The 19,694-nt window shown below is 39.8% G+C and overlaps 1 protein-coding gene across 5 annotated transcripts; it reads left to right on the forward strand.

Moving 5' to 3' along the window:
* The first annotated feature begins 2,513 nt into the window (after positions 1–2,513).
* On the forward strand, positions 2,514–19,172 carry TP53INP1 (tumor protein p53 inducible nuclear protein 1). Of its 5 annotated transcripts, XM_081070477.1 has the most exons (6): positions 2,514–2,718; positions 9,211–9,467; positions 9,991–10,348; positions 12,470–12,608; positions 13,231–13,268; positions 14,337–19,172. In XM_081070477.1, the coding sequence occupies exons 2-6, from the start codon at positions 9,356–9,358 to the stop codon at positions 14,584–14,586; spliced, it is 897 nt and encodes a 298-aa protein (XP_080926603.1). In that variant the 5' UTR covers positions 2,514–2,718; positions 9,211–9,355; the 3' UTR covers positions 14,587–19,172. The 5 variants fall into 5 exon arrangements, with proteins under 5 accessions (XP_080926603.1, XP_080926606.1, XP_080926607.1 ...); XM_081070480.1 differs by lacking the exon at positions 13,231–13,268 and having other exon boundaries at positions 2,523–2,718; XM_081070481.1 differs by lacking the exon at positions 12,470–12,608 and having other exon boundaries at positions 2,523–2,718.
* The last annotated feature ends 522 nt before the right edge of the window (positions 19,173–19,694 follow it).

Genomic DNA, 19,694 nt, shown 5'->3' on the forward strand with positions numbered 1-19,694 from the left:
TGTCAGCCAACAGGCTGGAGGCTGTTTTGCAGCTGTGTGATTGACAGTTTTGGCTATGTTCAGACAGCTCTCTGCTGTAGAGATGACATCACTCCAGAGTCTTACTGCATGTGTATATGTAAACCACTGGCAGATCAAAAAGGGAGGCAGTGGGAATGACCCAGCGCAGGTACGGACAATAAGCAGTGAGTGTGTGTGTGTGTGTGTGTGTGTGTGTGTGTGTGTGTGTGTAGAGAGAGAGAATTTTAAAACAATAAAACTGACTAAAGTCAGTTTGTTTTTTTATTATTTTCAAGTGCCAACAGTTCTGAACAATGTTAGTGATAAAATATTCCTCCCTCATAGGTGCAGACTTCTCCCAGCCCACCCCCACCTTCTGACACTACTGGGATGAACAAGCATCAGGTGGGAAGATAATAATTCAGCAAGAGAGTAAACAGAAAGCAAATGATTCATGAGATAAGATAAAAGATGTTTTATCCCCAAAACTCCACTTTGTGCTATAGGCTGTTGTTCAGCTTTGTGTTACCTATTGCTGCTTTTAAAACCACCCCAACATTTAGTGGCTTAAAGCAAAAATCATTTATTTTCTCAATTTTCTGAAATTTTAACAGGGCTCAATGAGGATGGCTCATCTCTATTTCATGCTAGGTTTGGTACTTCCTGGTGGGCTTTTTCATTCGTATTTATGGTACCTCAGCTGGATGGGCTGAATATTAAGGAGCTACCCAAACATCTTGTTCTTTTCACGTGGCCTTTCCACATAACCAGCTAGTTTGGGCTTCCTCACAGCATGGTGGTCTCTTTTTATGTGGCAGCTGGCTTTTCCCACAATGCAAAGCAATTGTCAGGCTTGCTTAAGGTCTAGTCTTGGAAGTCCTAGAACATTATTTCTGCCACATTCTATTGGTCAAAGCAGTCACAGGGCCAGCCCAGATTCAAGGGGAAGGAAAATAGACTCCTCTTCCTGAAGGAGATATTGTTATGACCATCTTTAGAAATGTCATCCACTTTACATTGTCTTCTCAACCATAACAATGTATTGTGTGCTTTTATATTTTGCCTTTAACACTGATAAACCTTATTGACTTGTAAAAAAATAGACTCATAATTTTCATGCTTTGGTTCTGAATGGGAAAATGATCTCTCCATGGATTCCTAAGATTATGGGGCTCCAAAAATAGCAATGATATTTGAGAAAAAATATTAGGATGAGCCTCATTTGCCAAAATTTAAAATTCAAAGCATGCTCAATTCCATGAGACTGTCCACTTCACAAGTTACAGCCTTGGTCTACCTCCTGAGAAAAAGTAAAATAGCCACCATACGTTTGGTTATTATTGCTGGATGTTAGACAATCCCCTGAATTTTGATATACATCCTTTAAAACCAGTATTGTTGGAAATGGACTGACCACAGGATTCTTTTAAGGGTCAGAATGCGAGAGTCTTTCAGAAACTGTAACATATGCTATACCTATTGAGGGTTGCTATATTCCACCATGGGTCAGAGAATTACATCTCAGTTCAAACAGGACCCACATGAGAGCAGATATGCATCAACATGACTCCCTAGCCTTTGCCAGACACAGCTAATCCATCCGTACACACACAGAGCTTAGGTTTGGAAAGCATTTTCAAGCCCGGTCTCATTTTCTTCTCCCTATAAACGGGTAAGATTTGTGTGAATGCCCACAGATTGCATGTATGTAACCAGTAGAATAGAGGTCATAACCTCCCTGGGTTATATGAGAGCTTAGATGCAGAGTCTAGGGAAGAAGCTTCTCCCTCCAAGGTTCTTCTTGTCTCTAGAGCAGAGGGCCCTTCAAGCTCCTGACCTCTCTGGTCAGATGGCCTCTTCCGCCTCGCCCTCCCATAGGTTGAATCCTGAGGCTGAGGGCAAGTTCAGTCAGCTCCCAATGGCAGTTACCACAGCAACGTGGGGCCTGGTTCCTTGTCTTAAAAAGGATGTTGGATGGGCCAACATCACCTATATCTGGAGCCCATACTTCCCTTCTAAAGAAGCCATGAGGTGGGCCTGCCTGACAGCGCCTCGTCTAGGGTTTGACCCCTACTCTGGCCTGAGTGGGTCTCTTGCGGTTTTTAGGCTCCATTACAATGCTCTAAATTTTCCTCTCACAACAAAAAATGTTTTGAGTCCTTTTGTGCCCCAAACCCTTGGCCAAAGCGGCCGCTGGGGTCGCCCTTCGCGTTCTTCTTCACACTCCTGCTGGTTCCTATTTCTGTTTCCCCAGCCTCTTGTCTTCCAGCGCCCCCACCGTCCCCACTCTTCTCCCGTTCAGCTTTCCCCTCTCGTCTTCCCTCCGCAACCGGCTTTTGTTGCCCGGGCTTGTTTCTAACTTGAGAGCGTCTCCAGGCTAGGAGCCAGGTCACGTGCGTTAGTGACAACCTCTCGCAGGGCGGCCCCGGGGCCCCCGCGCCGCGGATTGGTGGGGCCGGGCCTGGCGCAGCCCCGGGGCGGGGCGGCGGGGCGTGCCGAGCGGCCGATCAGCTGTTCCCAGCGCTGCACAACAACAAAAGGAGCGGGACGCGCCGGCAGCGGCCAGCGGCGCAGCGACAGGAGGGCCGGCCGGGCCCTGCGCCCAGCGTCCGGGGAGCCGCAGCTACCTCAGCAGCCCCACGCCGCCCGTGCCCGCTGGGCACCACCGAGCCAGGCGCCTGCTGCTTCGCCGCCGTCTGCGCTGCAGATCCGGCCCACGTAAGTGCGTGTGGGGCTGGGGCCGAGTCCAATAGTCCTGGCCGCCCTGGCGGCTCTGCCCCGACCAGCGCGCCCTGCCCTCGGGCAGCCGTCCTCGCGCGCTTCGGTCTCCGGCTTCCTCCCCGCGCTGCCGCCGCACCGCCCACCCTCTCGGCTGGCCCTGTGGCCCCTGGTGCGGACCAAGGCGGCCGCGCAGACCTGGGCCGGGCCGAGCCCCGGCGCGGGGCGGCGGTTGGGTGTTTGGTTTCTGCCTCCTCCCCTGAGCGTGGCCTGTTTTCCTGGCCTCGGCGGGACCTCCTCCTCCTCCTCCTCCTCATTTCCCTCCACTCCTCCTCCTCCTGCACTCGGCCGTTGGACGGGGGCTCTTGGCCACCGCCCCGGGACGCCTCAGTCCCAGTCCGCGGCCCTGCGCTCCTCACCCCTCTGCCAACCCTCCGACCCAGAGACGCGGTCGGTAGCACCGTGAGCCCTGCGGCTCTCGGGAACCCAGCGAGCGGCGCTTAAGTGTCCGTCTGTCCGTGGCATGTTCCTTGAACCTGCTGGCTCCTACACATCAATAGTTGAGGTTGCAACTCTGGAAAGAGAACTTGACTTGCCCATTATAATTATTTTAATTACGTTGATTGAGCGTTTACGGTGTACCATATACTGCACTACCGTATGCTGAGGGGGTTACCGTATTGTCTTATGGATAGGAAACCTGAGGCCCAGAGAGTTTGAGTAACTTACTCAAGGCCACACAGCCAATTAAAAGGAAATGATGTTTTCTCTTTCAGAGACGCAGATGAATATTACGTGGAGGTGCCTCGTTTTTATTGTATTTCCCAGTTATATCTGCTCATTATTGTTCTGTGTTAATTCCAATGTACAGTAGATTAAGGAAGAACCCTTTTCTGTCTAGCTTCCAAGGACTTGGGCATTCGTTGCTAAAAGAGCTTTTTCTGAATACAAAGTTTTGGGGAAAGGGGGCAAAAGTGACTCATGGGATCATTGAACAGAAGCAATAATGAGGTACCCGAGATCCTGAAATCACTTGCTTGGTAATTGAAGTACATTTTTCATTGCAAATATGAAAAGCACTTGGGAACCTTTTGATTTTAAGTCGCAGCTACTATAATTCTGAACTGGCAGCATAATTTTCAAAGGCTCCTGCCTGGACCCACGACCACTAATTTCCATGACCAAGGTCTCTTGTTTTTTCATCCGATCTTTTGTTTGTTTCCGTGAATGCTCCCTCATATTTCTCTTGGGAAAGGCCCTACTTTCAAAATTCAAGGTCAACAGGCTATGAATTACCACTTATTGAAGTCTTTGTCCACTGTCACTCATCTTCCAGGCCGATAGGAGTGGGTCTTTAGGAGAAGAACCGTCTTGTAGCTAGTTGAATAAGGGTCCAAGTGGAACAAGCAAAGACAACTTTCTCGCTTGGTTTTTCTGCAGTTTAAAATCTATTTTAAATTACTCAAATCAGCATATTTTTCTAAACTAGTGAGAGAGGCTGGGATATAGAGAAAGGTAACTTTGAGGCCATTTTTCAATGAAGATGTGTTCGTTTACCCACCTGATATTTCAAAACTGTCAAGAAGCCACAACTGTACACATAGAAGTTAGATCATCAAAGTTGTGGGATTCTTTTTTTTTTTAATGTTTTTGGAGCCGCCTACTGGCAGTCAAAACCAACTGAGTCTGGAAGCAGCTGGAGAGATCATGTGCAGGGAAAAGCAAGGTACTTGGAACCGGATACACTTAGGCTAATGCCTGCTCCACCCCTGAATAGCTCTGTCACTTTTGAGAAAGTTGTTTAATTTCTGAGCCTCAGTTTCTTTATTAGTACAGTGGGACTAATAAGTACCTCAAGTCCCTGGCATATATAATAAGCATTCAGTAAATTGTAGCTCTAATTATAAAAACATTTTGCAGATATTGACCACTCAGACTCAAAGATACTAAATGACTTGCTCACAGTCAACAACTGGCTTGGAATAAACTTGTGGTTAATATTTACTGGGTGCCTGCTATGTACCAGACACATTCTAAGTTATACATACTTAATCCTCACATTGGCACTACCATTCCCATTTTAGGGGTGAGAAAACTGAGGCACCAAGAAGTTACTAAATATCCTAAGTTCACACAAGTTGCAAGTAGCAGAGCTAAGATTTCAAACACAGCAGGCTAACCCCGGAGCCACGTTGCCTCTAGGTTGGTGGTATCTCAAAAATGAGAAGCTAATATGGAAGAATAAGCTCTTCCATAGTAACAATTCCTTTTCTAAGTTCTCAAACTAGAATGCTCTTCCCCATAAGTATTCAACTCAGCCACCTTTCTTGGCACACACAGCATTTCTATTCATGTAATAACAGGCATATTGATGATAAAATGTTGAGGAACAAAGCAGTGTACAAAATTGTGCGTTCACTAGACTATGACTAATGATAAAAAGTTTCTTATGTGTAGAAAAAGAAGCTAGAGGAAAATGCACAATATACTAACAGTGGTTGCAACAAGACATGGAATAATAGCTATTTTCTATAAGGTGGTTTCATTCATATTATAATGAAAAATACATTTTTTAAAGGGAGGAGTGGAGGTATTTTGAGCCAGGATAATAGGGACAAAGCAGCCTTCTTGAAATGCTGGGGCCCAGACAGACACTTTGTTTCTTTCCTACACTGGGGTGAGACTACCCAGCTGAGGTTGGATACCAAGGAAAGTTTGCAGGTGCCTCAAAGAAGAGCAGCTGCCCTACCTAGCCTTCTTTGGTAAATTCCAGAGCTGTATGTGTAGATTTGTCCTCTTAGGAATTTTCACTTTACTTTTATCATTGCCCTAGAGTTGTGAATATCAAAAAGTCAGTGGTAGTGAGAAGTGAAGTCTGTTCTGCTTTGCATTTTAGCTCCACATAGAACCAGCCCCATGGAGAGCCTGCATGTTTTGGCGGGAGGAAAGGTCAAGAGTAGCAGTGACTGTGTAGGAATAGTCCCTGGGTCATTGGGAAGACAGGCAAGACTCCATTCTGTGTCCTTCCCCTGGGGCTTCAACAGGTGTATCATGTAAGTACCAATAGTGAGTCAGGAAAGATGAGGATGAGCTCTTCTCTTGCCTGGCTGGGCTCCTGCACATTGCACACCTAAGGTTGGTTGCCCTTGTAGGAGACATGGGACATCAGGAGGCAGCCTCTGACTGCAGGAAACCAAGTGAAGTTTGATTTCTGCTGCCCCGTGGAAAGCTCCCCCGGAGACACCTTTTCCTGTGACAGAGTTGTATATGTTCCCAGATAAGCTGGCTTTCATCATGTGGGTTTGGAGCTGTAGCCAAAAGAGGCAGTTTGCAGCTGGGAACCACAGCTGCCTATCTTCAGTGGCCTCAGCAATGTTTTCTGCCTTGTAGCTGCCACTTATCTGGACTGGGCCCCAGTGACAATCCTTCATGTGGCATCACAGTTAGGGGACAAGGTGCTCATTCAGCACAAGCAAGTGTTCCCCTGAGGGTTTCTCCCCCTCTGCGGAGCTCCAGCCCTGTGCTCTGGAGAACTCGGATTAGTCCCTCATTGGTTCAACACACACAGAAATTTACTTGGAGCCAATGTAACCTTCATAATTTAAGAAAAGTGAGAAAAGGACTTTGAAAATAATCTTTTTTCCCTCCTAGCGTACATGTTGAGAACCTCTATTTACATCACATCTTGTGATAGTTCATCTTTTGGAATATAACTGTCACACCACAATAGGTCAAACAAACTACACAGCCCACTTCTAATTTCTTTTATGTGGAACATAAAGCTGAATTTGAATTCTCATACTAGAGCACCAGCCTTCACGATTTGGCCATGTAGTTTAACAGAAGGGTTTCAGGAAGACTTGTTATGCAAGTGATACTTCCTGTTTACCCGATTTTAATATTTAATGGGTGAGAATGATGGATGTGACCACAAAAGTATTCAAATGTCATTAATTTGAACCCACATTTATAGTACTTAACATAGTAGCATGCCAAACAACTGCAGCAGTCCAATTTGCACCTAAAGAATTGAACCAGGAGTCTCATCAGCTACAGATTTTAACTACATTTACAGCTAAAGATGATCTTTTTGAAAATGAAACATCAGAAGTCTGAAGTTATGGATTCAAGGTTGATGCTCGTAAGAAAAAGTTTAGCACGGTGCTTTTCACCTTCCCTGGGTGGTCTCATCCACACTTAGGGTTTCTGTCACCCCTTTTGTGCTGACAACTCCCAAGTCTGCGCCCCTGGCGGAGACCATACTCTTGAACTCCAAAGCCCTATATTTAGCTGCCTCCTAGACATCTACAAATGTGTCACTTGCAGACTTCCCAGATTCAGCCTGTCCAAAATGCCCAGCCTGCACCTTCTGCAGTTTTCCTTTCCCACTAAACAGTCCCACATCCTCCCAGTTGCCAAGCCGTAAACCTGGGTTATCCTTAACTTTTCCCTCCCCTTCACTTCTGGCTTTCCACTTAGTGCCCCCAGCATATTTTCATGACTGTCCGTCTGAATCTTGAGCCATACCAAATGTGCCACATTCTCACTCAACTGCAGGTTTCCAGTGTTCCTTCTTTCCCTTCCTCTTTTTTTTAATAAATTTCATTGGGAAATATTGGGGAACGGTGTGTTTCTCCAGGGCCCATCAGCTCCAAGTAGTCCTTCAATCTAGTTGTGGAGGGCGCAGCTCAGCTCCCAAGTCCATCGCTGTTTTCAATCTTTAGTTATAGGTGGCGCAGCCTATCCCAGGCGGGAATTGAACTGACAACCTTGTTGAGAGCTCACGCTCTAAACAATTTAGCCATCCCGCCACCGCTCCCAAAGCTCACTGCTCCTTGTCTTCAATGTAGTTGTGGAGGGCGCAGCCCACTGCCCATGTGGGAATCAAACCGGCAACCCCGTTGTTCAGAGCCCACGCTCTAACCAAATAAGCTATCCGGCCGCCCCCGCCGTTTTTCTATTCTTGATCATCTCAGCCACTCAAGATTAAAGTCATTTCTTTCAGGAGTCCTTCCTTGACTTCTGCCTGCATAGATCTGAGGAAGACCCAGTACTTCTCCTTCATGGCATATGTCACACTGGGTTGTTACACTTGCCATGGGCGGGCCTTATTCTCTGCTGTCTTCCCTGCACTGAGCATTCACTTGATGCATAATCGGTGATAATAAATATTTGAAGAATAGTTGACATTGACTGAGTACTTTGTGCCAAGTGCCTTGCCAGGAAGTGCCTGCATTATCTCATTACAAGAATAGGATCAGGGAGGCCATTTAGGAGGTGGTGATTGGCAGTCTGGAGAGACACCAGGTTGGCTTCAACTAGGATGAGAGTGGTAGAGAAGTAGGCAGATACAAGCCCTACATGCAGCTAAAGTCAACAGGACTTGCTGATAGTTGGATGAGGAGTTGGATACGGAGTCCGGTGGGGATGGTAGAGTTCTAAAAGTCAAGGGTAACTGCTAGGTTTGGGGCCTGAATAACTGCTGAATTCTGCTGCTTCTCCTAACTGACAAGGGATGAAGGATAGTGCATAAGTAAGATTGTGGGGGGAAATTAAAAGTTCTCTTTGGTATGTGTTAGGTTTGATATGCCCGTCAAGACGACATATAAATCTGGAACTCTGGAATAAGATCAGACAAGGCTGGGGTTCCTCGTTTAGAACTCACCAGAACTCCATGAGGTGGAACTAAAGTAGTGTAACTTCCTAGTTCATAAAGGGCATAAGCAGCAAAGCCAGCACTGAACCCAGGCATACTGACTACAGCACCAACTGCTTGCTACTTACTACACGGTGAATGGTTACCACTTCTAGTCACTGTCCACCTTAGTTTTCTACAGTGTAAATTTCTTCATGCCAGCTGTAGGAATTGTTCTGAAGGTCAAAGTATGCTATACTTAGAGATTTTAAATGTAATTATGTATGGTTACAGTCATATACAATAAGTACAGAGCATGAGAGAAAATGAGCCAAGGAAAGACGAGGGCCTGGCAGAATTGTGGTCAACCAGTATTATTGCTGGGTTCATTTGGTAGCCTTCTGGGCGATTGAATATTATATAGCAAGACTGTTAATATCTAGTTTTTGCTCCTCTAACAAAAAAGCAATATTGCAGTTTGAAATACATTATTCAAATTTATCCTTTATGAAAGCACAGATCTGGAAAAGAACCAACTCCTTCGCTTTTGTTTCACATTTTAATATACTTACAGGTTGTGTTTGTGTACTCATTCATAATGTTTTGTAAATAACAGGTACTGCATTTTTTGTGTTTGACTCCTATAGGAAGAGAACAGCTGTAGCTGAAGGCTAAGTCGTGTGCTTTCTTCTGAGGGTGTGTGTGTGTGTGTGTGTGTGAGAGAGAGAGAGAGAGAGAGAGAGAGAGAGAGAGAGAAAGAGAGAGAATGTATGTGTATGTGTATTTTAAAAGCACACACACATATTATGGAAAGAGATGCTGATTTGAAATAACCTCCTTTTTCTGTTTTATTTTAGGGGAATGACTGATTCTTCTCACTTAAGTTGAATAAGCACCTTGTGCACTTTACTCTCCTGTTGGTGCCATCAGGCTGACTGAAGACAGGATTTTGAAATCTCAACTATAAAGATATCCAGTCAAAGTCTCAATCTTGCCTTAACAATGTTCCAGAGACTGAATAAAATGTTTGTGGGTGAAGTCAGTACTGCTTCCAACCAAGAACCAGAATTTAGTGAGAAAGAAGATGATGAATGGATCCTTGTTGACTTCATAGGTAATAATTCTCTGCCATTAATCATCACAGCAAAAGTGGAAACTCTTGCATCTTGGTAAATCAGTAACTTCGAAGGTTTTTAACCCTTAAAAGTAAATAAACAAGAATTTGTCTTTAAAAAATTGCAGGAAATTGTAGCCTGTGAAATTGACTGACATCAGATTTCCCAGTTCTGCAACTATTACATGCTGATCAAATCAGGGGCACTTTAATAGAAAACCCTCATAACTAGACACACGGTAACCGATAGGACTCATATTATTACTCAGTAGAATGGAAACAGTCTGAAAACGATTCCTGCAAAGCCACTGTAATCTGTTCCATAGTGATACACCACACACATAAAATGCTCAGAAGTTATTTTATAATTATTGTAAGTGAATAGAAATGGTTTTGTTTCTGACCTAAATAAAGGGAAGAATGTGAGCATCAGCTAATAGTAGCATCTCTTCTTTTTCCGTGTTCTGAATGTGATATTCATCCTCCTGTGGGACATCAACAACTCACGTGGACTCTGATCTAGACACTTGCACTGGTTTGTCAGCAGCAGAAGACGAGGAAGAAGACATCATTGAAGGGCCACCTACCGACCATCCTTCAGTCTTTTCCTGTTTACCTACATCTCTTGAGTGCTTGGCTGATACAAGTGATTCCTGTTTCCTTCAGTTCGAATCCTGCCCAATGGAGGAGAGCTGGTTTATCACCCCTCCCCCGTGTTTTACTGCAGGTGGATTAACCACTATCAAGGTGGAAACTAGTCCTATGGAAAACCTTCTCATTGAACATCCCAGCATGTCTGTCTATGCTGTGCATAATTCCTGCCCTGGTCTCAATGAGGCCAGCTGTGGGACTGACGAATTTCATAACCCTAGTAGTCCCAGGTAAGTCATAAGTATCTTTTTCGCTCCACAGGCAGTCTGTTTAGCATACATTTTATTGATTTCTACTATAATTCCAAGATAAGGTTTTAGAAGATGCCAAAGAATCTTGTTAGAGATTTATGAAAGTATATGCATAGTGCACAAGGCAGTTGATGGTATAAAAAAATTTGTTCATTTTAGATTTTTAAAAAAGTTATTTTTGTATCCTCTTAATCTGTTTTATTGTCTTCAAAGCACTTGTTAACATTTTACCACATTTATTTTCTCTGTATATGTATATATAAATACACATATGTTTGTTATTTTGCAGAACCTTTTAAAACCTTTTAAATGATGAGTGATTTTCAAATGGTAAACTTAAGGGAAGAGGATGATTTTGCAGGAAACAAATGACATTCAAATATAAATTACTGACTGCAACAAAAAAGAAAAAAAGAATTGTAGCACACTCCAGTTATGTAATGGAGAGCCATCTCATAATATTCTGCTACTGAATGGAAAGTAAAAATTGGCATTTCTGCTAAGTATCTTAGAATATAACTCTGGCACTTTACAGACTGGATTATTTGAGAATATCAAATTCAACAAGAATAGTATGTCTTAAAATAAAACTTGTATTTTCTTCCACATAGCCCTAGCTAGGTCACATCAAATGACACTTAACCTTGAAATCCTGAGAAATCTTAAGCATGAAGTAAATGGCAGTTTTACCAAAACGTTTTGCTCAAAGAGTTGTTTTCTGCCTTACAGAGGAAATATTTCACATTCAAACAATATTTTGTTGTATGGGGGTCCCAAGTAGTCTGAGGGGCTCTGTTTCAATAGCAAATAGGTTGAGGGCCTGGAAAAGTTCAGGGAAAGTGCCTGGTCAGTGAAATTTGATATGTTTCTAAGCAAACTTAAAGACATTCTGTGGCCTTTATCCAGAGAACGTATTCAGGATTGTTGTCACCCACTAAAACAAAGCCTAAAAAAAAAAAAAAAAAAAAAAAACAAAGCCTATGGCAGTGTTAATTAGCTCAAAGTCTGTCTGGTCCCTGATGCACTTTAGTAGAAGATTCCTCATGGTGTTAAAGTATTTTGGGAATGCTGGCACTGCCTCATTCCCTTAATAACTGTCAAGGGTACAGGAATTCGATTCTTTGGAGTGGTTCAGAATATTCCTGTGGTTAGTGCTGTCATCTAAAAGACCTTTTTTTGCATTGTCGGGGCCCTGACTCTACTAACTAGACCATTGTATCTTCTGCTATTTCCTGTTTGCCAAATATAAACAAAGCCCAGGCAGCTCATTAATTTGTTTACCAGAATTTGCTGCACTTCATATCTCAGTATTGTATTAGGTTGGTGCAAAAGTAATTGCAGTTTTGCAATTATTTTTAACCTTTTAAACTGCAGTTACTTTTGCACCAACCTAATAGATTATTTTGAATGAAGATAAACATATGCTTGTACCAAATTGAAAAACAATTTCCTTATATAGTTACCCACGCTTTATACTGGGTAGGATCTCTGATGGGAAATGTTAACTTTAACTGGCTCATTTATCAGCACTGTAAGTACATCAAGAGGTCGGTGTTTCAGGCATTCCAACAAAAATTTACAATATAATTTTTTGGAGGTGATATTGATTTAATTGCTTTATAGTTGATTCATATCAATTTTTTCAGTTCTTAAAAGTTCTTCCTGATTCTGAGCTCACCTCTGAGGAATTCCATTCAAGAATTTAGTGTGATTAATAGTCACTTTAAACTTACTGGCATTTGTATATTTTTCAGTAAAGTGTGTCTGTGTATGTGCATGTGTGTGTACACACACACATACATATATTCAGCAGCTTTGTAAATAACGTTAGAGAAGCAGTACATATGCATTGCAGAAAATTAGAAAATGAAAATATGCAAAAACTTAAAATGACATTCTTACTACCCAGAGCTGAATACTGTTAAGAACATAGGGCATATTCTTCCACATTGTTCTTTCTGTATGTGTCCATGCACATGTGTGCGCGTGGCTACACACATACCATTTTTAACCTAAATGGGGTCAAGCTGCATATATTATTTTATAATCGGCTTCTTTAGGTGATGATCTCCACCTTTTTTTTCCTTCTTCTTTTTTTAGTAAAATTTCACTTCATCTACTACTAAACCATACTCAAATGTCCTCACTGGAGCCCCGAATATTTCCTCTAACTGGTCCAAGCCAGCATCCAGTCCAGGACCTGGCACTACATCTGTTATGTGTTTGCAGTTTTGATGCAGTGAGAATGTCATTTTTTATATCTTGTTTGTTTTTGTATCTTGTTTTGTTTTGATATAACATATAGGTTAGTTAATATCTGCTTTTCTATATATCACGATCAAAAGAACACATTTAACTTTATATGAATTCTTTCTGAACATTAGAAAGTACTGCAAATTATAGTTTAATAATAACTGAAAAATGTTTTCACATCCTTATTTTTAGATTTGAAATTCTTACAAGTAAGGCGTACTAAATAATAACAGAAATTAGGTGTTATCCTAATTAGGAGAACACTTATGTAGTAAATATCTGTATTTTCTGAGCAGGAAATAAATTGTGTCTTTCAAAAGTTAGATCATTTCCATTCTGTCTATCCTTGGAGATAGTACCACAAAAAAAGTATGATGCTTCATAATTATAAATAAGCTTCAGAGTGTGCATTTTATTGCATTTTAGCCTTTATAAATATTGTTTGTGAAAGTTTACATACTATCATAAATTAAGTAATATGTGCCTTTAATAACCCATACAGTAAACCAGTTAAAAATAAAGAAAAGTTGACCCCATCCTAACAGTAAAATTAAAGAGCATTTTAAATCTTACTAGTGATTTAATAGTTCACCATTTAACATTTGTAGGGCCAGGAAAAGCTGCTTATAAGACTCACTGGCACAGAGTAAGTATATTCCCTTTGAGACTGTGTGATATGTGTTCTCAGTCTGAGCCGGGAAGCTAAGGACTCAAGGTGCCCACCTTTTAAAAATCATTGTCTCTATTTTAACTTCTCTTTATTAGTTTCTTAATATGACCTGTTTTGATTTTACTATTTAAAAATATATATTAAAAAATAATAGTCTTTTTCCTCTAGTGATTATAGGCAGAATATATAACTGCCCTTTCTGTGTAAAATAACCCTTAAGAATCTTAAAACTCTTTATGTTACATGTTAATATAGTTTAGATCTATACTATTTGATTAGCTTTTAAGATAGAAAACATAGTAATCGTATAGTTTGTAGCCATATTTTAAGATTATGTTTTCTCCAAGGATCTTTATAACATTGCTATGCAAATGCCATTCCAAAATGTGTCTTGTTGTGATATAAATAATAAGCAGGTAGCTTCTTACTAGAAAAGTGTTAAATGAGTAGAATTTCTTTATGCATATGTCTATTAAATACAGATGTAAACCCGTTTCCTAGAACATTTTACTTATAGATAGCAAACGTCTGTGAAGGTGCTGTTGGCACAGGACACCATTATTCACCCTGATTCATAACCATGGTCTTTGGAATAAGATCTCCTTTTTGAGTTAGTTAATAATTATGACCTTAACATCTCTGAGCCTTAGCTTTCTGATCAGTAAAACTTCCTTTTAAGATCATGGTGAGAATTAAAATACATAATTGCAAAACACTTGGCAAATGCAGATACTCAGTAAATGTTAGTTTCCCTCCCAGAAAAGCATATATAAATGTGTTTGCTTTGTCATTGAAATTCACTCAAAGTGCAAAGCATTTTAAAAAAATAGTCTACTTACTTCTATTAAAAGTTGGCTTCTCCTTTCCACCATTATCAGTCAGTGTGGTTACAAAATATAAATTTGTTTGTCAGCCATGAGACACTTAAGGTCTCATTCAACCATAAACAAATTAGTATGGCAAGTTGAATTGATAAGTAACTTTTTCAATTTCATTGATAACATACTCTGTTATTTAATATATCCCCATTTTTTTCTGTTTCAGAGTGGAAGCTCAAAATGAAATGCGGCAGCACATTCACTGCTATGTTGCAGCTGTTGCTGCTCATACCACTTTTCTGGAACAACCCAAGAGCTTTCGCCCTTCCCAGTGGATAAAAGAACATAGTGAAAGACAGTCTCTGAACAGAAATAGCTTTCGTCGCCAAAATCTTACCAGGGATTGCCACTCACGGCAAGTCAAACACAATGGCTGGGCTGTCCATCAGCCCTGCCCACGTCAGTACAATTACTAAGAATTTCAAGTTTGGTTGGTTGGTTTCTCTTGGTTTGTGCATGTGTGTGGATGTGTGTGCTTGAATGCTGAAGATGCTGTCTCTTTATAGCCAACTGATGACCAATCACATAGTTTTTACCAGTGTGTTTAGACACTATCTTGAAAACCAGATTTACATGCTGTATATCACATAATGCCTTGCTCTTAACATTTACTTTTCTGTAAATTTTTTCAGAATATTTTTGGAGACATATCAATACAATTACAGTGTTTGGTATTTGGGGATGTCTTTAAATCTATTAAGGTATACACGAGTTGGCATTTTAAAGACATTTCTTCCCAAGTACAAGAATAGGCATCTTTCAATTGCATTTTATTTTGTCTTACTTAATCCATCTTTTGAGTAAGCAAAAATTCATTCTCAGGGTCAGCCATACACTTTATTGACCAGTACTTGATAATCTTTTCTGTATATAACGAATACATTTTTACACACTAACATGAGCATTAACAGGTTATATATAGTTGCCATAGATATAGTGGAATTATGGCTGAACTTCCTTTTGAAAGAAAACTTGATATATTTTTGTGTGTAGGTTTTTTTTCCAGATAAGCCATGCAGTTCATTTTGGAATTCAGGTACATTAAGTGTTAGTGAACAGTGCATTCAGCAGTTCTGATGTGACTGTGTGACGTGGTACAGATATTACAGGTATCATGGGACAAAAACACTTGTCTCGTGTGAAGAGGGATTAAATTAAACCTGTGAAATTGTATTTGGAAAAATCTATATCCATAACTAACCCATTAGTCCACTCTTTAAGTTGTTTGGATTCTTTCCTGCCAGCTCTGCCCACTTACCACCTCACGTCAGCTATAAATTCAGAAGTACTTACACAGGCACTTGAGTGACTTCATATTTATATCTGCCCAAGGGAAACGTGATAGGCTTTTTATTTCTAATACAATGATAAATCTTCTGCCATGGAGCCTGTCCTGCTAAGTGGCAAGCAAAGATGAAGGGGAATTCCTGGTGATATCTTTTCATGGTGTCTAAATGAAGAGTGACAGGTTGGCTTCCTTGAGTTTTCATTTTTTGTTTTAAGTCGGGTTTCAGACAGAATCTTTAACCACTTTGGTCTCTGTTTCCCCCACCAACAGGAGAGCAGTAATAGTTAACTTTATAACAGTTGTTGGGAGGACTGTATCCTGTTTTGAAGTGGGGCTATCTAGAACTGAACCTTGTGTGAAATTCCAAAGGCCTCTCTACTGAATCTAGTGATTGGGGTGGGACCTGTGGCAATTTTTCTGCCACAACTGTTTTTCAGAGTGTTAATGTTAATGAGGCCAGTGTGCAGGATTCAGTGTACATGGAGACCAATTAACTCGACACAGAGAAAATCTGTCTTACCTCTAGCCAGTCACTTTACTTTCTAGCAGTTGTGATGGATTTTACTGAGCCATCCACACTCACCGATGTCCTCTGAAATTTAGATAAGCACATTTACAATCCAAAGCACATTGTACTGGCTGAACAGTAGTATCACCATAATCAAAGTTTATTTTTTCCATCTCCTCTGCAACTCTAATTCAATAAGTACACGTCTCTATAATGTTTCAAGGGAAAAAGCAGCATATAGTTATGTGAAGTATTATTGTATTTCTCAGTAACCCTGTAGCCGCTTGATGCAGGGAACCATGGGAGACTTTTTTTAAAAATGAAGAGCTGTGCTCTTTTCTGACTAGACTGGGATGTTTGGAGTCAGAAGAGGTCAAATAGCGTAGTTAGATGGTGGTGTTAGGTTGTTCTTCCACTGGCGTTGATGAAGTGCCAGGAATGTCTCTTTAGAACGAGTTTAGATCCCCTTTCTCTTATTCCCACTCCATTTCTACTACCCCTTTATTTATTTGTTTTCTAATTAGGGGCCAAGTCTGTAAAAATTTGTCAAAATGAGCTAGAAGTTATTTTGTTACTATTTGTGTTTACCTGATTTGGGAGATAAGGTAGAGTTTTCATGGAGGTGTGTATGTTTTACATCACGTGTGTTATAGGGCCGTATGTTGGTAACTTGAAAATAAGCCAGCTAAATGTTTTCTGAATATTAACCTCTGAATACATGGGGGTCTCTTTTTTCATATATTACATGGAAGTTGTTAGTACCTCACAAGCCATGAGAATTTGTTTGGCAGTGTGAACAGATTTCTATATAAAACTGCAGTGGTCTTTTTTTTTTTTTTTCAGTTTTCCTGATACCTTAAATGCATTTATATCTCTATCAGTTATTACCTTTTTGTTTTCCTTATCTGGGCCTTTTTTTTTTTTTTTATGCTTTGTATCTGAAAGACAAATGATATGTCTTTGGGATGCTTTTTCAGGGTAAGGGCTACCACCCCGTCTGTGATATCATACTGTGGTTTCTGTCTAAAACTGACACATATAAGAATTGAAGAAAGTGGTTACATAATTCAGTTGAAGTTCTTGGTAATTACATGTTTGTTAGGCATCTACTATGTACAAGACACAAGACCAATAATGACACAGAAAGATGTTGACCTGTTAAGTATTCTTTGAAACACGGCCAAAATGCAATTTATTATAAGTTAATTATTATTGCTGTTGTAAATATTAGTGGTTTACAATGTGCTTTAGTGCATATTCCTTAAAAAATTCAAGCAGTGAGAAAGAAGACCCTTCTGCATTTAGTGTTCTGTTTCTAAACTGATAATGCAGAATGTTACTTGGAAAAAGTCTGGACTATGTGGTGCACACAAGCAGTGCTCATGATTGAGTTTCTTAGTTTTTACAATGCACCGTGTTTCTCAAAGTTTGTGTTTTTGTTATTAAAACATTTTATGTATATTCTATGTTTATTACTTTTTCTTCCTCAAGTAATTGAACTATGTACTGCACTGTAAGTTGAAGATTAACCATCCATCATTTATCTTCTGTGGCAATGCATTTATGTGGTTGGTTGGGTGGGGGATTTTTCACAGAAGGTGCAAAGTGATTGGATTTTTGACTTGCTATTCCAGGGAGCTTTTTTTTACATTAATTTTCTGTTAATTTTTCCAGTTCCCATGCAAACCGTTCCTGTTTACATACCTTTTCTGTTGTATCAGTACTTCAATTCTAGTGAGAAGACAGTTTACTTAAAACTTAAGAGGCCTGTTTAGCATTGCCTGTTGCTTTTACTTCTCATATCTGTGTAGTACACTGGTTTGTAATCTTTACGTTTTTGTTTAATCTGTCTTTGCTATTTCTCTTCCTCCTCAAGGAAATATATTGTCTTTATATCCTAAGAGAAAAGAGCAAAGAAGAAAATCTTACTTGTCCTCATTTTCTTTGAGTTGGAAACAAAACAAATAAAATGAAGGACTCCAACTGAAGATAGACATTTAAATTTAAATAGATTAGTGGAGAAAGTTGAAGAATTTCCAAGTATTAGTTTTTGTTTTTAGAATCAGTTAAGAGACTGCTCTTTGTACTGGAGATATGTTTGTAATGTTACCTTAAAAATATCTTTTTATTTTATAAAGCCCATACATACTGATTAAATCCTTTTCAAAGCTGGGCTACTATCATGGATCATTTTACTGCCATCAGCTATGTTGATGCATTATAAATGGCATCCTTATCTACTTATTTTAGTGCTTAAAATTTTATTTAAAATGCTTTATTTAGAAAATCAACATAATGCAATGGTGTCACCCTTGCCATGTAACAATCACACTTGAAATTTGACACCAATTACAGTGGTTTGCGGTGGAGAAAGAGGTACTAGAAAGCATATGGATAAGGATATCTTTTTCTATTTGCAACAGTATCCTTTATGTGGAAGGAGAAGTTACTATTCCAAGGAAGGCAGCTTAAGTGGATAATGTTTTGTATATTGTTGAGAATTTTCCTTAACAACACTTTTTTTTTTAAATTGTGTAATTGTTAAATGCCCAGTTTTGCTCTGTATTTGCCTGAAGTTTTAGTATTTGTTTTCTAGGTGGACTTCTAATAACCAAACCAGTACTTGGGGAGGTTAGATGTGTATGTTTCCAGGCTTGATGTGTGTGAGTGATTTTGCTTGCTTTTTGATTTTATTTTCCTCCAGAAGTTTGGAACTTTAATCAATAATTGTGTGTGTTATTTAAAGAAAAAAGTGGCTTTGGTTTTTCCTCAAGTAAAATTGTGAACACATTTGCTTTTCAAGGGCAGAACATCAGTTCTAGAGACTGAAAAGTATTATAGATTGTACTATGTGCCTTCATGATGTGTTTCTGGACACAAATTTTTTCCAACAACTTGAAAACTAAAAAGGGACAGTTGGTTAGGTTATATACTGTACATCAATCTATGCATAAATGGCAGCTTGTTTTCTTGAGCCACTGTCTAAATTTTTTTCTGTTTTTATAGAAATTTTTATACTGATTAGTTCATAGCTGGTCAGTTTTATACACAGACTAAACAATACAGCACTTTGCCAAAAATAAGTGTAGGCATTGCTTAAACATTGTGTGTTAACACCAGTTCTTTATAATTGGGTTCATTGGTGAGTTTTGCATTACCTGGAGTTACGGTTTTTAATTTCTCAGTAAATAAAATGTCCTAACTTCATATTTGTCGGATTCTCTTATTTTTTCTTTATGGTCATTAATGTTCAAACTAGGTACATCTTACTTAAAATGTTTGCTGTTTAGTTTTATTTGCCCAAAAGATGTGTTTAATATGCACTTTAAATACGGTTTTAAAAAACTTATGTAAAATTAGTATATTAAAATAACCATTTAAGTGAATGTGAATTTGAGGGTAACTTCCAGCCACCACCTTTTCCTTTTTCTTCCAACAAATCTGTGTTTATATATATATATACACTACACTACACTACACACACACACACACACACACATACACACCAGAGGTGCCAAAAAAATGTATACACATGACTTGTATTCATCTTTTGTTATTGGTATATATTGAGTATTACAATTTTAATACAGTTTTTTCCTTTCTTAAAATGGGTATACATTTTTTTGGCATGGTGTGTGTGTGTGTGTGTGTGTGTGTGTGTAATACACTGGTTCTTAGCCTTTTTATAGCTAGTGTGGTGAATTCTCAAAGGCCCTTTCCCAGATAAA

Source organism: Rhinolophus hipposideros (assembly GCF_964194185.1).
Source record: "Rhinolophus hipposideros genome assembly, chromosome: 13".
NCBI classification, from domain to species: Eukaryota; Metazoa; Chordata; class Mammalia; order Chiroptera; family Rhinolophidae; genus Rhinolophus; species Rhinolophus hipposideros.